The sequence below is a fragment of the Balearica regulorum genome, chromosome 6, assembly GCF_011004875.1.
Source record: "Balearica regulorum gibbericeps isolate bBalReg1 chromosome 6, bBalReg1.pri, whole genome shotgun sequence".
In the NCBI taxonomy this organism is placed as follows: domain Eukaryota; kingdom Metazoa; phylum Chordata; class Aves; order Gruiformes; family Gruidae; genus Balearica; species Balearica regulorum.
Genome location: NC_046189.1, coordinates 29,006,154 through 29,025,080, shown reverse-complemented (window position 1 = coordinate 29,025,080; position 18,927 = coordinate 29,006,154). Strand labels below are relative to the sequence as shown.

The following is an 18,927-nucleotide window of genomic DNA, read 5'->3' as shown; positions in this document are numbered from 1 at the left end:
CTCCCAAATGCTTGCAACCATCTGAGAAACTCAGCTTTAACTAATAAGATTTCTTTCTGCAGCAAGTATGAAGGCTGGGGGCTTGAAAAACATGTGACTTTAAAGCTCAAAACTAGAAAGCTGAAATAAAAACCCCCCAACTTTAAAGTTAATTTGGATAAACGCTAAGCGGCCACAAGCTGTTCACAGCGTTCTGGAACTATTCTAGAGATCCAGAAAAACCACATCCTATGCCCACTCAAGATTTCTGCTGTGACAGTGCATGTGTCCGTGCTGCTGCAGCATAAAATGGCTATCAGGAAATTTAAAAGATCTGTCGGGTGGACTCAATCACCCCACTCCTTTCTGGATTACTTCCAGACAACAGTTTCTTGCATGAAGCTAAATAAACTGGGAATCAGCCAAGTGCAAGGAGCACAAACAGTGCCAACCCTGAACGAGCGTCCTCACCCTGCAAACTCACATGGGCTCTGAGGAGCCTCTACATTTGTAAAGCACTCCAGGAACAACATGGTTATTAGGGAGATGTAAATTTACATTTTATTTGGAAAAGCTCACTTAAAAAAAGAAAAGCAATATATGGTGGGTGATGCCATGCTGGGGACAGTTTGCAACATCCAAAGACCAAGCGAAGCCGCATTGTGGCAAGTGACCAGATAGATCACACAGCACCTCTCTGCTCTCTGACTTCACCCGAGTTCAAGCTCTTGCGAACATCTCTGGTGCCCTTGATGCCATGGAGAGTTTCACCTGGCTGGCAACAACTTCCATGTTAACTACTCAGGGAACTGAGGTACATCACCTATTTTTGACATTATTGAGTGCGTTTTTAGGGCTTGAACTTAGTGATGTCTCATTACCACGTTCCTTCCAGCCTGTGCCTGTCTAGAGTCACGTTATGTAAAAAAGCAAACAGAGCCTCACCATCTTATTTTTGCTGTGTGTGGTTTGGTTTTTTTTTTCCAGAGTAGAATAGATGGTAGTGAGAGCTCCCTGTAACACAAAAGGAGTAGCTAGCCAGCTAATGCTGAGTTACAGAACAGTTGGGAAATAGCTTGGGACATTTCCAACTCAGCTCTGCAGTTCTCCAAAGGCTTTCTGCCCCCTGCTTTTGAGCCATGTGGGAAGAGTGGGCAGTACCATCTGCTTTTGATGGAGGCTGACTCGAGGCTGCGCTAAGATATTCACAAGTACAGATACGCTGTGAATAGATGCCTCATGGTTTAATTGCCGAGCGAGGCACTTTGACTGCACGGTGGGGAGGAGCATGATTTCAGCTCAGCACCCTCCCGAAACATGAAAAATGAGGGCCCAGAAAAATCTGGCAGGCAACTAGTGCCAGAAAAACAAATCTTCTCAGAAAGATTTGAGGTTATCAGCCGAGACGCCAAGATGTGCGTGCAGCTCTTTTCCTGCAGGGCAGCCGGGATTTTGGAAGGCAGTCCCTCCCCACCCGCAGCCAGAGCAGGGGTTCGCCCGGAGACCGGGCGTTTGCCAAAGCGAGCAAAGGCAGCTCATGCCAAAACTGGGAACAAACCTCTGCAGTCTGAGGAGGAAACCTGTGGCTTAGCCATTAGGTCATGCTGTTTCTCATACAAAGCGGCTTAATTTTTTCCATTTAGTGAGCAGAAAATGTTAGAAGTCACCTACAACATTAGAATTTTGTAGAATTGTTTGCCAGTCCTTTTTAACCTCTGGCAACACGAGACCGTGAGAAGACAAAGCTATGAGAACTCAAATTACTGGTCCAGAACTTTTAAGACTGGCCTTCTAAAGCTGATCGTTATAATAGGCTTTGCACTGTTCATTGATTAATGTATTTTCATCGTGGCCACAGCTAGTTCTCAACCTGCCTAGCATTGATGGGTAACTAAGCGCTAGTCACATCCCTACGCAGACACAGGACAAGAAAGTTTAATAAACCCCAGAAATCTCCCACCTCCAACCAACACACCTGGCCCCTGCTCCCCAAAAGTTGGCTCCTGGCTCTCCAGGCCAGGATTCCTGCACGTCCCGTCCATGGGCAGTGAGAAGCAAAGAGTTTGCAGCTTACCTTATTACCCTCACGAGATCATGGAAAGCCTTGTCAACGTTTAGAGGTGGGTCCTTGGCGCTTGTTTCTATATAGGGAATCTGGAGGAGAGAAGCATATCACGATAGAGATTAGTAACAGCCTACACAGTGGTAACAAACCAGTTTCAAAATGAAAAACACTAAAGGCTGGAGAAATTGGGTGCTTAAGAGACCGGGGAAAATACAGGTAAACAAAGTGTTGTCATGACACTGCTGTCGACACCTTCACGCTCACAGCAAGGTCAGTGAGCGCTTACAAAAGGTCTGGAATAAGCACCAGGCAAACCAGCTGCTATCAAAGCTCCGGGTTTGGGGAAGAATAATCACAGACTTTATGTCGTCAGATGTTCTCTCCCTCTAAGCTGTGCTAGGAGACATCAAAATAGCCGAAGGTTGTTGAAAGACGAGCACTTGCCAAAAATTCTTGCTTGCCATATTTTATTAGGACTACTGCATGAATATTTCATGACTACTATTCCCCTTCAGTGTAAAATGATCTTCTCCTTCAAAGTCTGACAGCCAGATGGGGCCTCCTAGAGTGCTTGTCCAGCACACTGGCAGATTTATAAGACTGCCTCTGATAAGGTATTTTCGTACACGGCCTTTTCCAAAGCGTGTGCGTACAGATGGGCGCAACATGCTGCAGTTTAGGAGTCCTGGCTCCCACAGAAACCAGCCTCCTTGGGGAGGGGAAGGAGCGAACCTGCCCAGCCAAACTCCCATCGTGGCTCGTTTAGAAACACCGCAGAGATTGCCGTTTAGGCACAGCAAGCTGCCAAGAGGTCTCAGGCTTGTTTGCCATTCAGTCCCTCCTACGGGAGCTGCTGCGTCCCTCTGGGTATTTGGGGCTGTTGGCATTTAGAGGTGATTAGTGACATATCATGTCATCTACGCTGATCCAAGACCAGTTTCTCAGGCTAAACTATGGCATGAATAATGCAGAGCTAAGATGGTGGGCCAGATTTATATAGGCTTAACAACCCTGTAACGTCATTATCTTTAACAAGCTCACTTCCTACGGACACCTGGGCACGATTCCCAATGCATGGCTCTGCCTTTTCACTCCAGGAGGGTGCACTTTCTTCCCTCATTTTGAACATTTAATGTTTCTCACCACTTGCAGACACCTTGCATATGTGGTTTCCTGATGGCCACAGCTTTGTTACAGCCTGGTGTACAGCAGAGGCTCTACCGAAAAGAAACTGTATAGCTACTACTCTGCAGTAGTCGAAAATGTAATTGCAAACGTTCGATTGTAAGAGAAATGCTTTAATTCAGCTCCAAATGAGCAAGGAATTCAATTCTGAATGCCTGTAATGGCACTTACAACAACCAATTAAACAATCCCGCAAACTTACATTATGTTTTGTTGCCATTTCTCTTCCCTGTTCTCTTGTAATCTTCCGTAAATGCATTAGATCAACTTTGTTCGCCACCAAAATCATCGGGAAGGACTCTCTGGAAAAAATCAAAACCACCACCCAACTATTAGCAAACTACAATAAAAAATGCTGAACATAAGTTTCATTTTCTGATGCTGACATCATCTAACATTTTCAGCTACAGACATACCACATACGTGTAAAGAAATATAAAGAAAGACCAAACAAACACACATCAGCCCCCAGACTGTGCTATGCATATGTTCCTATCGAAAAAATTGACTTGACAAGTTGCACGCATGCACACATTCATCCTTAACTTGCAGGCACTTCAGGGACTTAGTGTCATCATTTTTGCAATGCTTGATAAGAGCAAAGACTGAAGATCCAACTAGATGAAGAACTACAGAATTAGTCAGGAAATTAACAGAGACACAGAGACAGATCTCGAACAGGAGAACGGGACTCTTTTGTAAGAGTTAAGGCGTCTCAGTAGCCGCGTATCTTGGCAGTGCTAGTCATTGCAAGGTAATGAGGTATGGTGGAGGAACTGGTGTCAGTTCTTGTCCTGGTCATCCACTAAGAGCAACCATGGGGGAAGAAAAGATGGACTCTGGGAGCTGGTGCTTAGAGGGGCATCAAATGGGGGAGACAATGACTGCGAGCAAAGATCCCCATCAGCTGTTACCCCAAACCAAACCGAAAGACTGGCAGTGGCAGCTGGATGGAGGCTGGAGGGAACCAAAGAGTCTTGCTAAGCTTCCAGATGCTATTACCTACCATCTCCTGCTTCTAATCCCAAAGCAAAAACCCTGATGAACAACCATCCTTTTGTACCAAAACCATCTACCTCTGTAATAATACTCAGTATTTCTCTAATTTTACCAGGCAGGTAAGTGACTGTCTTCAGCCCGTGCCTGAGAAGAGACCCATCTATCCACAGCATGTCCAGCACAAGGCTCTCCTGACGAGGTGTGTGGGTCAGGCTCTCCCCCGGTAGAAAGCCCCGTAGCTCCGGTGGTTAAACCGAACTGAGCCAGCTCGTGCCACAGGAGGTCCTGGCAGTGCAGCTGCTGCCCACCCCACCCCACCTCCCATACAGGAGCCTCTCCTCCAGCTGCGTGACAGAGAGCAAAGTCGTGCTGCAGGGCCTTTACCCACTGCTGAGGGAGGAGGTCACCTCTGATAATCGACAGTTATTGCAGTATTATTTCCTTATATTTAACTTTAAACCCTCCTAAAGTGATTGCAGTGTTCTCTGCTGTAACAGAGCTGATTTTACTGGGGTAAGGGGCAGCTGGCCATACTCATTTCTGCATAAAACACTTCCCTGAGTAACTCCGGATTTTCAAACTGCGTTTCTGGGTCATTTTTCATTGAGACGATAAGGGCTCCATCTTCTCTCTGGCACGTTGCCCCATTGCTCTGGCTGGAAAAATACTGTACTGCACTCTGCATTTTAAATGAGTGTTACAGTTGTTCATTCTGATAATGTTGCTTTGATTTAATTTGAATACCTCAGCATTGATATATCTTGACTCTGAACATTCTGGAGCAAAACACTTGGTTGTCTGGGTTATTTGATTTCTTTTTGACTTGCAGCACATTGATAAGAAAGGGATCGCATTTGGACGGTATCTCATTTGCCTTGTTTACATCAGACGTAAAACTTGATGGGGACTTTGTTCCTTGTTGTAAGCCTTACGATCGCTAGTTGGACAAAGCTACTATAGTTGGAAGTTTTACTGTAGTGAAGGTTATGGAAAGAAACCGGAGGAAGGCTTTGAACTGCTCTGCTAACACCGCAGCCTGCAATTCCTTGGGATTTCAAGTCGCCAAAACCGACTGCTAGCTCGAAACCCCGGGCAAAGCTCTGCTCCCAGCTACCCGCGGGTCTGGCAGGACGGTTTCTTTACTCACGCTGCTCCTCTTGCTGTGATTTTTCTGAACAAGGTCAGGTTTTGAATGAAGCATTAAGCTCCTCACGCTCTGCGCTTCGGTGGCATTGAGCGGGGAAACAAAAACAACTTCACCAGCCCGTTTCACTTCCTGCTTCCCACACGCCGGCCCCGGTGTTTGCACAGCGTACGGAGGGGTAAAAGTTTCAGTCCAGAGAAAAACAATGAATACCGCACCTTATTTTCACAAAGTTAAATTAGATAAAACCGACATCGGTTTGGGGCAGGTTACAGGAAACGCTGTCCCGTCTTCTTCGACTTTCAGAAACAGATTTAATTTGCCCCAAGCTGAGCTGGCAGTGAAGAAAAGTGTCATGATCCAGGAGACAGACTGAGCGAGTGGCATTTCTCTTCATTTAGATGAAATCAAAAGGTGGTTTTTCCTTTACTTTTCACTCTTGTGGGCTCCGCTTTGGATGCTTTACTGGAAGAGCTGTCAGCTGTGAACCTCACATGATACGAGTCCACCCTTCCTGTGGGGAAGTTATTCAGAGCTGCGAAAGGAAGCCAGCAACGAGGCTCGAACCCTCTGGTGGCTTTTCTTGATGACTTCCATAATTAAAAGCCATTATGAATGGAAAATCTAAGTGTTTCAAAGCTTCAGACATATAAGGGCTTAATTCACACCCCACCCAGTGCGGATGGATTCATCACCTCTTGAACCGGGATGGGAAAAGGGAGTTATCTCGGAGATAAAACCCTGGCAGCTTCCTCTTGCTCTGTCAGGACACATTTGATTACCACAATTAAACTCTCAGCACTACCTTCTCCCACGCACACACAAGGAGGGGAGTGGGTGACCTCTCTTGCTTTCTCCCGGTCATGCAGAGATGTTTTATTCATTGAAAATGGTTGCTGCAGAGCACGATGCATTAACTGCATTACACCCCTGGTAAAAAATACATTTCCTCCCAATGTGAGGTGTTTTCCCCTTCAAGGTGCTTGCTCACAGCCCCAAACCATGCAGGACCTGCTAAGGTTTGTTTGGCACAAACTGAAGCCAGGGAAAGGAGGATGCTGCCAGGACACACACAAAGATCAGGGCTGAACGAACGCTTGCTGACTCCCTGCTGGTGTTCCCCAAGTGCCTGTGCTGCGCACAGGGCATACTTCTCCCTCTTCAGAGCCAAAGTGGTTACCTTCAAAGGTGCCTGCCTTTCTCACACTGCTGTCAGACTGTTCTGGCTGGAGTTTCTCCCCTTCAGACCCATTTTCACTCCATCATAACACTACTGAACTTTTCCATGTTAAAAGCACTAGATGCTTAGCAGAAAAGGGAAAATACTTCTTATTCCTTATATGTAGGTCTACAAACCCACACAGAGCATGCAAAGATTTGTCCTGGGAGATCCAGGAGGTGAAAGGCAGGGCGAGACGTGCAATCATCCCCATGGCACAGTGTCCAGAGCGGTGGGAGCGGGATCAGGCAGCGCCTGGCTCCAAGACACCCACCTGTCCTTGACTCTGAGGATCAGCTGGTGGAACCGGTCCACATGCTCGAAGCTAGCCTTGTCCGTCACCGAGTAGACTATAAGGAAACCATCTCCAGTCCTCATGTACTGCTCTCGCATTGCACTGAACTCCTCTTGGCCTGCAGTATCCAGAACTAGGACAGAAGAGATGAGAGTTTTTAGTTACTGTGAGGACCTGTGGCTGCTGTCACTGCTACACGTCCTACATGGCCCTTCTGCCTCTGCTGGGCTTGGTCCTCTCAAAGGCTACAGCATTTGATGAAAGCAAGTTAGATAGACATGGTGGTTTCTTGTTACAAAGCAAAAAACGTTCCTAGACCCCACTCATCACTGCGTGCCTACACTGGGAGTGGATGGAGGGGAAGAAGACGACGTTGATTTTGCTTTCCTTTTCCAGCATCAAACACTGACCACTGAACTTGGGGAGTTGCTCCTCTGGCAAAACACAGCTCAAAGTATTTTGCAGCCCTTCATCTTCCAGCCCTCTCTGTTCCCCACATGGAAGGACCCAAGACTGGAAGAGTAATTAAATGTCAGTTTAAATGTCAGGGACGATCTCAAACTGCATAGTGAAGCAGAGCTGGAAAGCAACCCAGAGTAATAGCTACAAGCATTTTCCTTTTCTCAATGCCTGGATATTATTTCTACACAATTATGTGCTTTCAGAGCAACATGGTACAGCCTTAAGGAACTCTCCTTAAATATTTAGTCCCAGGTGGTGTGCTGATATTGAGATGCTAGTTAAAACAGGTGGAAAACCTTTAAGCAACTTGCATATCCTACATAGCGATAGTATTTCTGTGCATCGATAATGCCTAGATCTATGCTCAAATCCCCTAAAACACCTCAGTTGTGGCAGCAACCCAGATGCTGTTCCTAACTAGATTAACCTCCCCTCTAACATGACCATAACTCACTGGTTCTCCATCTCACAGGGGATCCCACCAGCTACATCATGGACCGCATGTGGAGCAAGCTACGCCAGCCTTCTGGGTAAACACCACACGTTGATGCACGTCACCAATGCCAATTGGTGGGGCCCAGCTTAGTACGCTGCCAGGATTTTGGCTGGCAGGAGAAGGGTACAAGAGGAGTTCACCAGCTTAGGCTCTGCCAGTACAAACATCGTCTGAGCTCAAAATGCATTGGCTGCTCAGAAGTAATAGTCCTCATGCATCGGTGTATCCTAGAGGCAAATGTGGGACCTTCATGATGGCTGGGAACGTTTTCACATCCTAGTCAACTGGGCTGGGTGGGAAAACTGTTTTCACCTCTGCCGTACAGCCATAGCACTAGCATCTGTGGCCCACGAGTGATGGGGAAAGCCCAGGGCAGTGGTGGATGGAGACTGTGGCAGGAACGTACTGCTGACAGAGCAGCAGGGCTTGATATGGGTTTTTCTAGTCTGAGCAGGCCCACAGTCCTAGCAAGATGTTCCCTGTAGGGGTAAGTACTCAGGTTGCTCTGATTTCCAGATGGGGCCAGGATAAAGCCCACTTTGCTGCCGGTGTTACTTGCTGAATCAGCACGGGTGGCCACAGGCAGACAGGCTGCGTGTCACAGCGCACCCCAGGAGCCAGCCCACACCTTCACTGTATGTCTGGAACAAAGGGAGCTACGCTGGAGGACCTGGAGACCTTACTTGGTGATGGCAAGCCCTTTAAAACCTTCAGCCTCATTCATTTGCCTGCCTCAGCTGGTCTTGAATGTCTGTTTCCATGAGGTGAAAAGAACCTCGAGGCTCTTGCAGGGACCCTGAGATTTAGGTTTGTTTGCCAAGTAGCTGGAGCTTGCTGGAAAGTCATGGGTGTCTCTTCATAGCCTTTTATCCTGCTTCTCCTCTCTAAATCTAGGAAACAAGGGTCTCAGCTCAAAAGCATCCAGGCTATTCTTAAGGACTGTACAAAAAAAGGAAAAAAAGAAAAAAGAAAATAGAAAAATAACCCAAAGACACTGCATGCGCTGGTGAATTTCTATGCCCTGGGCAGAACTGCTACCATGGAATAAGGCCAGGACCGCATGGCTAGGACGGAAAAGGAAATTAATCCTTCCTACCCACCCAACCTGTAAGGAGAGGCTGGGCTGCCCTCATCTGACTCCTGCACTGGCTGGACGCAACATCAGGGCAGGGCTGAGAGCTGACAACCAACACACACACACAAACACACCTTCCCTTCCCCTCTCCAACACACATACCCAACTTGCGGTGGAGTGGGACAGCTTCTCCAGGGGGCCAGGCTCTCCTGCCCTCCCTCCCCCTGAGACAGGGCAGGTGCCCGAGCGTAAGCCGTGGGCAGGAAGGTGGAGATGGATGTGCCGTATCCTGCGTGGTAATTCGCTTAGGGACTTCCCCTTGCTCTGGCACATTTGCAAACCTCCCATGAAACGCGAGGAGCATCCAGCTCTGCTCTTGCACCCATCAACCCATCCCCAGCTGCTGCCTCTCCAAAGCTCTCCACCCCCCGCAGAGGGCAGGGACGAGCCTGGGGGGAGCTGTGGGGATACCCGAGGGACGGCGCAAGGCTGCGGTCCTGCCACTCCTATCGCGCCTGGATCTTGGCCACGGCATCACGCTAAACACAGGCAGAGCTGCTGTGTCAGCAGCTGCTATTTAAAGGGAATTCACTGGCAGCATTCATAGAAAGGCGAGCAAGTCCAAACAGCATTTAAAATGGCACTTTGGAAATGCAAGTAAAAGACACGCAGCAGTGAAGGTTAAGGTTAATCTCACATGGGTTACTCATGCAAAATTAAGCATCATGTGGATGGCCAGAGAAAGTCCTTGTTTTAGCTTTAAATTTGCTCTTCATAAAGACAACCCCCCATCCTAACGCTTCTGTGCTTCATGAATCGTAAATAACCAGAGAGGAGAGTGTGATCTGGACCTTTCATAGACAGGACAGGACCCCATCCTGGAAAGCATCAGCACCAAAAAAGGGCCGGATGCAAGTGGCTTTGCTTCTGGTGCAACCTTGTGGCATAAAAGCTTCAAGAAGATTCTTACCTACAGAAATGGGAAAGTAGCAAGAAAAACCTTGGGAAGGTGACTTGACAGGCTTCCCAAAGGGGTGAGGAGATTTAGGATGTTAGGCAGCATTCGCCTCCTTTTAAAATTCCTGTTTCTGCAGACAGGTTGCCAGCAGACATAGCAGAGAAGAACTGAGAGCTCTCTCTTCCCCTGGTACACTTTAAAACAGTAGTTGCCTCTCGCTGGCAGTTGCCCCACTGGCAGCATATGAAAGCCAATGTAGAAACAAAGCTGGACCCAAGCACAGCGTGTTTCCTCTACCTCATTCTTCCAAGAACTGAAATCAGATTCATAGGCTGAGCAGCGCATGGTCAGGGACTTCCAACAGCAACCTTGGTGAAGTTCCCACAAACTTGACGGAAGAAGCAACAAGGAGGAGTGTTAATGAAAGCGTTTTGGTAAAGATCGAGGAGACAGAAGCCAAGGACTATTGCTCACGTAGGAACAGACATCCAAAGAGGGCAAAGCCACTTTACAGAGCTATCACACGATCAGCTGGAGACTAAATTAAGAGCAATCAGGCTGTAAGAGCCCAGCAGGGAGGTCTCCTGCTTTCCAGGTAAGAAGTTGCTGAGCAAAGAGATGGCCTTTTCCTCTTTCCAGTGGATGTGACTCCAACTGTTATGAACTCCTTGCTAATTGAATCCTGCCCCCTTACAGCTCTACACAGCATTTTCCTGTGAATCCTGAAGGGTTAAGCAAGAGTGCAGCTGCTTAAAGAGCACCTCTGAGCAGACACAGCAGCCCAGGAATACACAGGAATTTGTGACCTAACACAGAAGCACTTGGTGCTTCCAGGTATTTTATGTGGCAACGTCTCAGTAACCGACAGTGCTCTAAATGCCAGAGACACAGGCATGTAAATCTAAGCCAAGGGCAGAGACATACTATGAAATCTAAGTCATGGCACTGCTTTTTCTAGAGCCTAGGCTGGATTCAGTTCAGATTCAAACACAACCTTCCCAGCCTTCGGGGAGACGAGATCTGGTTGTGCAGGTGTGTCCCTCTTCTCTTTTCATACCAGGCAAAACTCCCTCCTATGTCTTCATCTTTACATTGCTGGGCAGCTAGGTGTATAGATCAACTCAAGAGAGATTCTCCAATGTCCATGGCATCGAAGGGGCCAAAGATGACCAGACTGGCAGGTTAACCCCATTTTCTATCCTTCAGCCCTTGGGTTTCACTGCCCGAATCAGACATCAGCAGCCCGTTCCAAGCAGTGACTGCACATTGCTGCACCCAGTCCTGAAAGCTGCTCAACGCGGCTCTTGGAGTGCTTTGCCCTCCAGCATCCCAAAGACTAGCTGCACATCCTGAAGCTCAGGGACAGGACGCAGTTGTTTGTGTCTACCTCGATCTCATGCTCCAACAGGCGAGCACAATGTGTACAGCTTGATTTTTGCAAGTAGTCTCCAGTGAAATCCCTTGGGCTAGGTATGTGCAGCACACGTGCAAGCCTGGATGGGTCAGCAGGCAGACAGGAACCTGGGATCACAGCACCAGGGAGAGGAGCAGTGCAAAGGAGTCTGATACCAGGCATCTTCTGGAAGTCTTGGACTTCTTAATATGAAATACAGGAAGAGACCCTGGAGCAAAGAGCAGAACTGGGATGTGGCACTGTCAGGAGACCACAGGTTACAGGGCCGGACTGCTCATTGCGCTTCTCCAAGTCTTGCTTTCCTCTCGGCAGTGCAGCTCTGCTTCAAAAGGCGGGGCCAGAGAGAAACTCCATCCCCAGTAGCTAACTCAAGGGAAAACTTAACTTGAATCGACAAGTCAAACCAAAGAGTCTCAGGCTGAGGAAAGCCGTCCCCACAGTCTTTGTTTTCCTTCCATCAGCAGCACGGTAGGAGAGGGCAGTCCCCATCAGACATTGGCTTCAGCGGAGGAATATTCTGGGCACAGAGCAGATAGAGCGCAGGGGCCATGGCTTATATTCTGTATTCCCACACCTCAAGTCACCCTGAAGAGGTATGAGGCGTCCATGCTGTTAGCAAGGCGAGGCAGATGCTTCACTTGGTCACTCTGATACTTCTGCTCCTTCTCAGATACAGCCATGCTGCCTCCAGCATGAGAGCTTTCCTCAGGGAAAAACATGCAACGGGGAAACACTGAGGCTTTTATGAGCCCTTCTGTGCCCTAACTAAATACACAGATGTTATAACATGGAAAACTCTAGTACTTGAATTCTTGCCCTTTCTTTAAGGAAAAAGAAAAGAGGGGCCTTCAGAAGAAGGGGTTCCACATCAATAACAGAATAAAGATGCGAGTCCTTAAAGGAGCTCTTTCTCTAACAAAGGGCAAGCATTCAAAGCCTTGTGTTTTCCATGTTGCAACATCAAAATTTTCCTGGCAGGAAAAAAATCCCCACAACCCAAGACAAAACCCCCTTTTGCAAGGTTGCAAAATCCCAGCAATTAAGGGAGGGAAAATTCTGTACACACAAATAAAAGAATGAAAGTACAAACTTAATTTGAATTTTAATTCTTTCAATGATGCTACCCAAAGTTTAAATAACAAAAAAAGAAAGCGAGCTGCAAACCAACACTTCTGCCTGCAAAGTCTGAAGTGACCTTTGATCTCTCGCTGGCCTCCTGGCTGAACTGTTCCCAAGCTTCCTGAAGAGAAAAGCAGAAAAGCAGACAGCCTGTCCTAGGATGACTAGCAGCCAAAACCCTCGGCAAAAAGGGATATATGGCAGATATGGGTGGAAAGGGCAGAGAGAGAGCCCGGGGAAAGGAACGGTGCTTGGCGTTACTCCACGGGGGTGCACACCAGGGCTGTGCAGGGCCAGCCCAAGGCAAGTGCACCCAGGGACTGAGAGGGAGAAAGGAAAACTGAAGTGCAGGAGTAGCAAGACGACTTCTAGGCAGTGAGAGTTTCATCTAAATCATACAGGGTAAGGAAAGGGAAGATGAGGAAGACCACAGCCTCCTTTCACCCAACCATGGGCACAATTCCTTGCTTTGCTGGTACCAACTGGCACAGTCCTACTGATAGCTAAGGGATTAGCCCAAGTCATCATCACGTCCAAGCCACGTGCTTGTGGCCTCTTCCTCTCCTCTTCCTCACCACCTCTTTATCTACGTGAGGTTTATGAGCCACAAGGAATTGTGAACCATTGGGATTTTTTTGCTGTATTCGGGTATTCCACTTTTGGCTTCATGCCCAGATTAATAATTCCAGACTGGCATTTTGCAGCCACACCAAAACAAATCCTCTGCTAATTGCTAAGTTAGCCTGCACGCAGAAAGGAGAGTACAAAATTAATGACAGCAACTCAACTGGAGCAACAGCTAATCAAAGCAGATTAACCCTGGCCCCCACTTAATTCTGGCCTGATGCGTCTATACGGCACCTGCGTGTGAATGCATTTAACCAAGCACATCACCATGCTGATTTCAGTATGAACAGCAGGGAATAAATGAAGATAACATATGCAGAAAAAATTGGAGGCTGATCTTAAAGCCTTATTGGGGTGGCAGCAACTGAAAAATGGGCTAGCCACAAATTGCCTTTGCATTCCTTATTCAGGTTAAATGCCCCGTTCCACTCTGCAACATTTGTCCTCCAAACACTGCATCATTGGCCTTATAAAGCTGGCGTAAGGCCAACAATAAAGTATTTTTGTGTAGTGCTGGACTTGAACACACCAAACGTAGGTCCACAATCTTCTGGCAGGCAGGGAACTGTCATAGACTCTTCTTTGGTAAGAAAATAGACAGAGACACGCCCAAGCCAGAGAGCAAATAAGTAAAAGAGTTTGAATGTAGGTTTGGCTCCAAGGTCTAAAATCTGCAATAAAACCTTATTCCATTTAAGTCTACTTTCAGTGAGAGGTTTCAGCAAAGGAAAAAAATGCAAGTCAAACATTTCATCACACTGCCAGTTAGCGCTACTGAATAAATGTGGGTAGAGGTCTTCATGGAGGGAAGCCAAATGCTTTATGCAAGCTGGCTAGTACAAGGGTTTTTTTAACAACATAATACTGGTGCAGATACCAAATGGTAGAGAAGCTTTGTACAGAACTGCTCAGGCAACAGCCTGGAAGAGAGTGGGCTGTGGTTTTTTTTTTTTTTTTTTTTTTAATTAAGTTGTTGGATGCCAATGTATCTGTTTGTGTGGTCTTTTTAATAACTATTTCTGCAAACTTAGAAACTTACTGAGCCCCTCACACTATATCCGCACTTGGTAGTCTCATTTTCTAAAACTAGTTCCTATTTTGGGAGTGGGCAGCTTCTTCCCCCCACCAAGCACTGCACAAAATATCAGCTTGTAAAGGATTTGGCCGTAAAGGACAACTGGAAAGTCTAGAATTTATCATGATGCATCTTTACCCTTCCTATCATGTTTGTCCCTAATTTTATACCATAAGTGATTCATGCAACCACGTGTAACCACAGCAAGAGCAGCTGTCCAAGTATATGGTGACCTCCGAGAATGGCCTAGATCCAAAGCCCATGACAGAAAGCTGTGGCAGCAGACAAACGTGAGAGTCAGTCTTTATGCCTTGTTTCTACTGGGCAGATGGTAAAGGCTCACATGCTTTTCCAAGCAAGAACATTGCCCTTCTTCCAAAATTCTGATTGTTCACAATCTCGAGCAGGAGGAAAGAGAAGGAGAAGCTGCAGTTTCACTTCTGTGGCTGCAAGGCATCTGTGGGCACACGAACTCTGAAAGTCAGGGATTCCCAACATGCCATTCAAGGCCACAGCTGAATTCAGTTCAGCCCGCGTACAGTCACTAAACTTCAGCTGAGCAAAAGAAAGGCTTTTCCATTAAAATAAAGGGTTAAGTTTCTGCTTGTTGGAGAACAAGCTCTTTCCCCACTCCCATCCCAGGTCAGGGTTGGTTTTTGGTTTTTTTGACTAAACAAAAATTCCAAATATTCAGTGAAAGATGCCTATTCTACTTTTGAATAATTTACAGAATCCAGGCTGTTTCATCGAACACCAATGCACACAGCAGCTGGCACTGTTATATCAGAACACGGGGCATACCAGTGAAGATAAAGGCTGCTTGTTTTAGAGGGCTGGATTCTGGACTAAAAAAAAAGAATGGATTTAATTTACAGAAGGATTGGCTTTTTGTTTTATACAACACTGGCATTTTAGAAATAAAGGTGCGCAGGTACATAATGTAATGGTTAAATGAGAGCAGGTATCTCTGATGCAGGTAACGAGACACATTTGGGCACCAATTTCACAAACATTCCCTCCTATCAGCGATCAACTACTAACATATTTAAATGAACAAATGTTGGCAAGATTAAGTTGGGTTTTTTGTTTAAATACTCAGTCAAGGCTGTTCTTTAAGGACCTTGGGGCCATTTGTATTCACTACATTGTATCTGATAAATTCTTAAGAGTGCAACTAAGATCTCAAGTTTCCAGACCAAGCTCACAGTCTTCACAGCAAACCCCACCAGCCGCCAGGTTCTACCATTCGTGCCAGTCCCCCAGTTTTCTGTCCCCACACGCCAGTGATACATACGCAGAGACACCAAAGATCTTGAGCACCTTCATGACAAGAGGGTGGAGGTAGGAACTCGACGCCAAGTGAGGTTAAATTTAGTTCAGTTGTGTTACTGGTCACATATATGCACTGGGATAATTAAGGCACAAAATGCTTGCTTGCTTTTATGCGCTACCTAATTATTGTATAAGGCCAAAGAAAACTTACAACATTTAACAGCTAGATTCCCCTTGGGGCTGCGGTCACTCTGTCTCTTGCAGCACAAACTAGTAAGTTTGGTAGGTAATACAGGGCTTTAGGTAATATAGGGCTTTTTCCTCAGCTGCAGAATCAAGATTTTTTGGTTTTGTTTTTTGGGGGATCGGCTGGTTTGCGGTTGGTTTTTTTTTTTTCTTTTTTTGTTTTTGTTTGAAAAAAAGGCCATCTTTCTTCAAAGAACTGAAAGATCTTGGTTACAGCAGCTCTCCAGGCTGGTACCCTACCCGTGTTTAAATGAAACGGGTAACTAGATATGAAAACATCATGCCTGAATGACAGGAGTTAAGAGGTGTTACAATTCTTCACTGTCAGTGGATGACAGTTGTGATTAAATGTTCTTTCTGGTTATAACCCTCATTCAGTTACCCACTCGCTGTTATTTCCCAGGGGATGAGCCTAACCACAATGAAGCATCATTAGCAATAGCCACCTCACAGTGCTATAATTCACACTTAGCAAAAGCCTACCCCAAACGTCCATGATGATCTATAGGGTTTTACACTCCTGCAAGACACATTTCTGTGGAGAACTGGAACCAACGCAAGTGGAAGCAAAAGGTCTGCTGAAGATCAGCTGCAGACCATGTGCCGCAGCTCAAGAGGCCAGTTTGCACTCAGGTTCCTGGCAGCCCACAGCAGGGTAGGAGGGACACAAGGGTACAACACCCTATGGGAGGCATTGAGGTCTATTTGCAATTATGATCAGCTAGAACTGGAAGGGGACCACGAGAGTAGCTTGCTTACCATCAAGAATTGCCCATTGCCCGTCTATTTCCGTGTGCTTCAGGTAGGAGTCTTCAATAGTTGGGTCATAGTCCGGCACAAAAATCTTCTGGAAAAACTGAATGGTGAGAGCACTCTTCCCCACGCCACCATCTCCAACTACCACCAGCTTGTACGTGGGGAGGTTTTCGCTGGGAACAGCACTTGTAGCCATGCTTCGAGTGTGCTAAACCTGCTGGAGGAAGATCATCTCTGATCACTTGTTAGCAACAAAAAGAAGGCAACATGCACAGGGCAGCTTTTACCTGCTGCCTAAGAAGTGAGGATGAAGGTGGTACTGACATCCAAAGTCATTTTGGACAGGAGCAGCAGCACCTACCCTCCCCAACAGCTCTACCACAACCCGGACCCGTCACTCAGAAGTGCAGACAACCCCACTGCTGTGGCTTGTTTATTCCTGCCTTGTCTACATGGATCACTAACTGCCACCAAATACATGTGCAAAACTTTTATCATCTGAACATCTTTTCTATAGGGCCCAAACCCACATGGCCGAGCCAAAAATCACTCTGGGTCAGCGCAGCTGTCAACCTCCAGATAACTTCCAGTTGCCAGTGATCAAATCCCATTGAGAAGCCGGAGCCTTGCTATTCTTTGCTGCTTAACCCGGGGTACAGCAAACACCAAACAGCACATTACGTCCTAGGGCCAGATCTGCAGGGGTGATGGATGAAACTGGAGTTAAAGGTCCAGTCCTGGCTCTGCTGGCAGACAAAAATGCACTTAGCTGCTTTCTTCTCCCTCATTTTCAAGTTTGAGGAATAAAAATAAGAAGGCAGCAGGCCAGGAATGACAGGTGGTTTTTATTTTATTTTATTTTTTTTTTTAAAAGGCTGGTTTCTGTGGCTATGACACAGCCCAGAGAGCCAGGAGATCTGCTTCCCCTGCAGTGTGGTCACACCGCTCCCCTCATCTTGGGTGAGCCGCAGAGGAACTGACTCTTAAAAGAAAGAGGAAAAAAAATTCACCAGCTGCAACTGGGCAACTGCACATGTGTGCGGGGAAAGGAGAAGAGGCAGCCATTGCTGAGCGGCCCATTTCAACACTCAGTGGCAGTGGCTGCTTATTTAAGAAGAAGCCAGGGGAGCAGTTTTGTACTTATGCTACGGAGGGCAGTGCCCTCCACCTGCCTGCGGGCAGCAGCGAGGCTTACTTAAATCACATGGGAAACAGGTGGCCATCTCCCAGATTCGAATGACCGTTGCATTTTCAGGGATGTTTTTCAGACAGTTAAAAACCAAAACCAACCAAACCCCCATCCTAATGATAAGGCTCAAGAGAGGGCAGTTGATTTCCTTGGTATCGGTTTTCTTGACGCAAGCTGTACAGCGCGGGAGCAGCTGCGGTGGCACTTTCTGCAGGCAGCTGCTCCCATCCATTTTGGTTTTCCCGTCCATTTTGGTTTTGCTTGTGCCCTTCTGGCTGCAGGCGCTAGCTGGGGTCAGAGCTGAGGGGGGATGAGGGCTACTCTAGACTATCAAATTCTATGATTCTATGATCCGCTCTGAGGAAGCCTCCACAAACTGTCGGCATCCAGATCCGTATCCCCACTTCCCCGCACAGGCTTTCGGAGGCATTGCCAATAACCAGAGGGATTTTTCTTCATTAAGAAGAGGTCTTTAACCTTTTTGTTCTCAGAGAGCACCAAGCAAGGCCAATGTGCTCCGTGCTGCAGGCTGACCCAGGCGGTGCTTAGGAGCTGCAAACGCAGGGCTGCTGCGTGCACAGTGCAAGTTGAGACACCAACTAATATAATTTTATTTCAGCCTATAGTATATAATATTTTTTTCCCCGGAAATTCTTTCATTTTGATACTTTTCAAACAAAACACTTTGACTCTTCATTTCCAGAAAGGCCCAAAAGCCACCTTGAACCATTTTTCAAACAGACAAGAGCATAACCCCCTAACAGTTTGACTTCATATTGAAGACGATCTCAAATTTCCAAGTGTATGTTCTAGTTTCTCTAGTCCCTTTCTCCTAATTCACTATTTCAGTTTAATCCCAATTATCAAATCACAAAGGCACTTGCTTGGGGGTCCCACGGTCCTTACTGTATACTGGAGACCCCATCCGGAGAAAGGGCTTTTCACAGCTCCACTAACCAGCTTTTCTCTCCGCGACCTACCTACCTGCCCATGCACGCAGGCAAGTGCATGAAAGGAGACAAAATAAAACCAGTTGTGACCATTCACATCTGAGTTTAAGTTTTACTTACGGGAAAAAGATCCTCCAGTCAAAGCAGTTGTATCTGAATTTGAGCTGTAATCTAAAATATAACCCACTGAAACATTCGTTGTCAGCAGGTGACCTGAGGCATACCATAAAAGCATCATTCAAACCATAGTAATACCCAAAGACAGTATTAGGACAATGAAATGTGAGTTTCATTCACTCTATGCTTTTTCTGTCTACAAGGTAGGCATGAGAACAAGGTTTCCTTGCTATTTCTTGCCTCTGATCACCACACCATAATCCAACTAGTGCCAGCAGGACACAA

At 46.8% G+C, this 18,927-nt stretch overlaps 1 protein-coding gene across 2 annotated transcripts in view; it reads right to left on the bottom strand.

Annotated features, from left to right (window-relative positions):
- The window catches only part of MRAS (muscle RAS oncogene homolog), a 40,792-nt gene that overhangs the window by 1,947 nt on the left and 19,918 nt on the right, over positions 1-18,927 (bottom strand). Inside the window, exons 3-6 of one of the 2 annotated variants that reach the window (XM_075757001.1) lie at positions 16,390-16,603; positions 6,866-7,019; positions 3,432-3,531; positions 2,054-2,133 (exon numbers count right to left, since the gene is read on the bottom strand). In XM_075757001.1, coding sequence (XP_075613116.1) covers positions 2,054-2,133; positions 3,432-3,531; positions 6,866-7,019; positions 16,390-16,582 — 527 coding nt within the window. In that variant the 5' untranslated portion in view covers positions 16,583-16,603. The remainder of the gene's footprint in view (positions 1-2,053; positions 2,134-3,431; positions 3,532-6,865; positions 7,020-16,389; positions 16,604-18,927) is intronic. The other variant, XM_075757002.1, reaches the window with a different exon arrangement.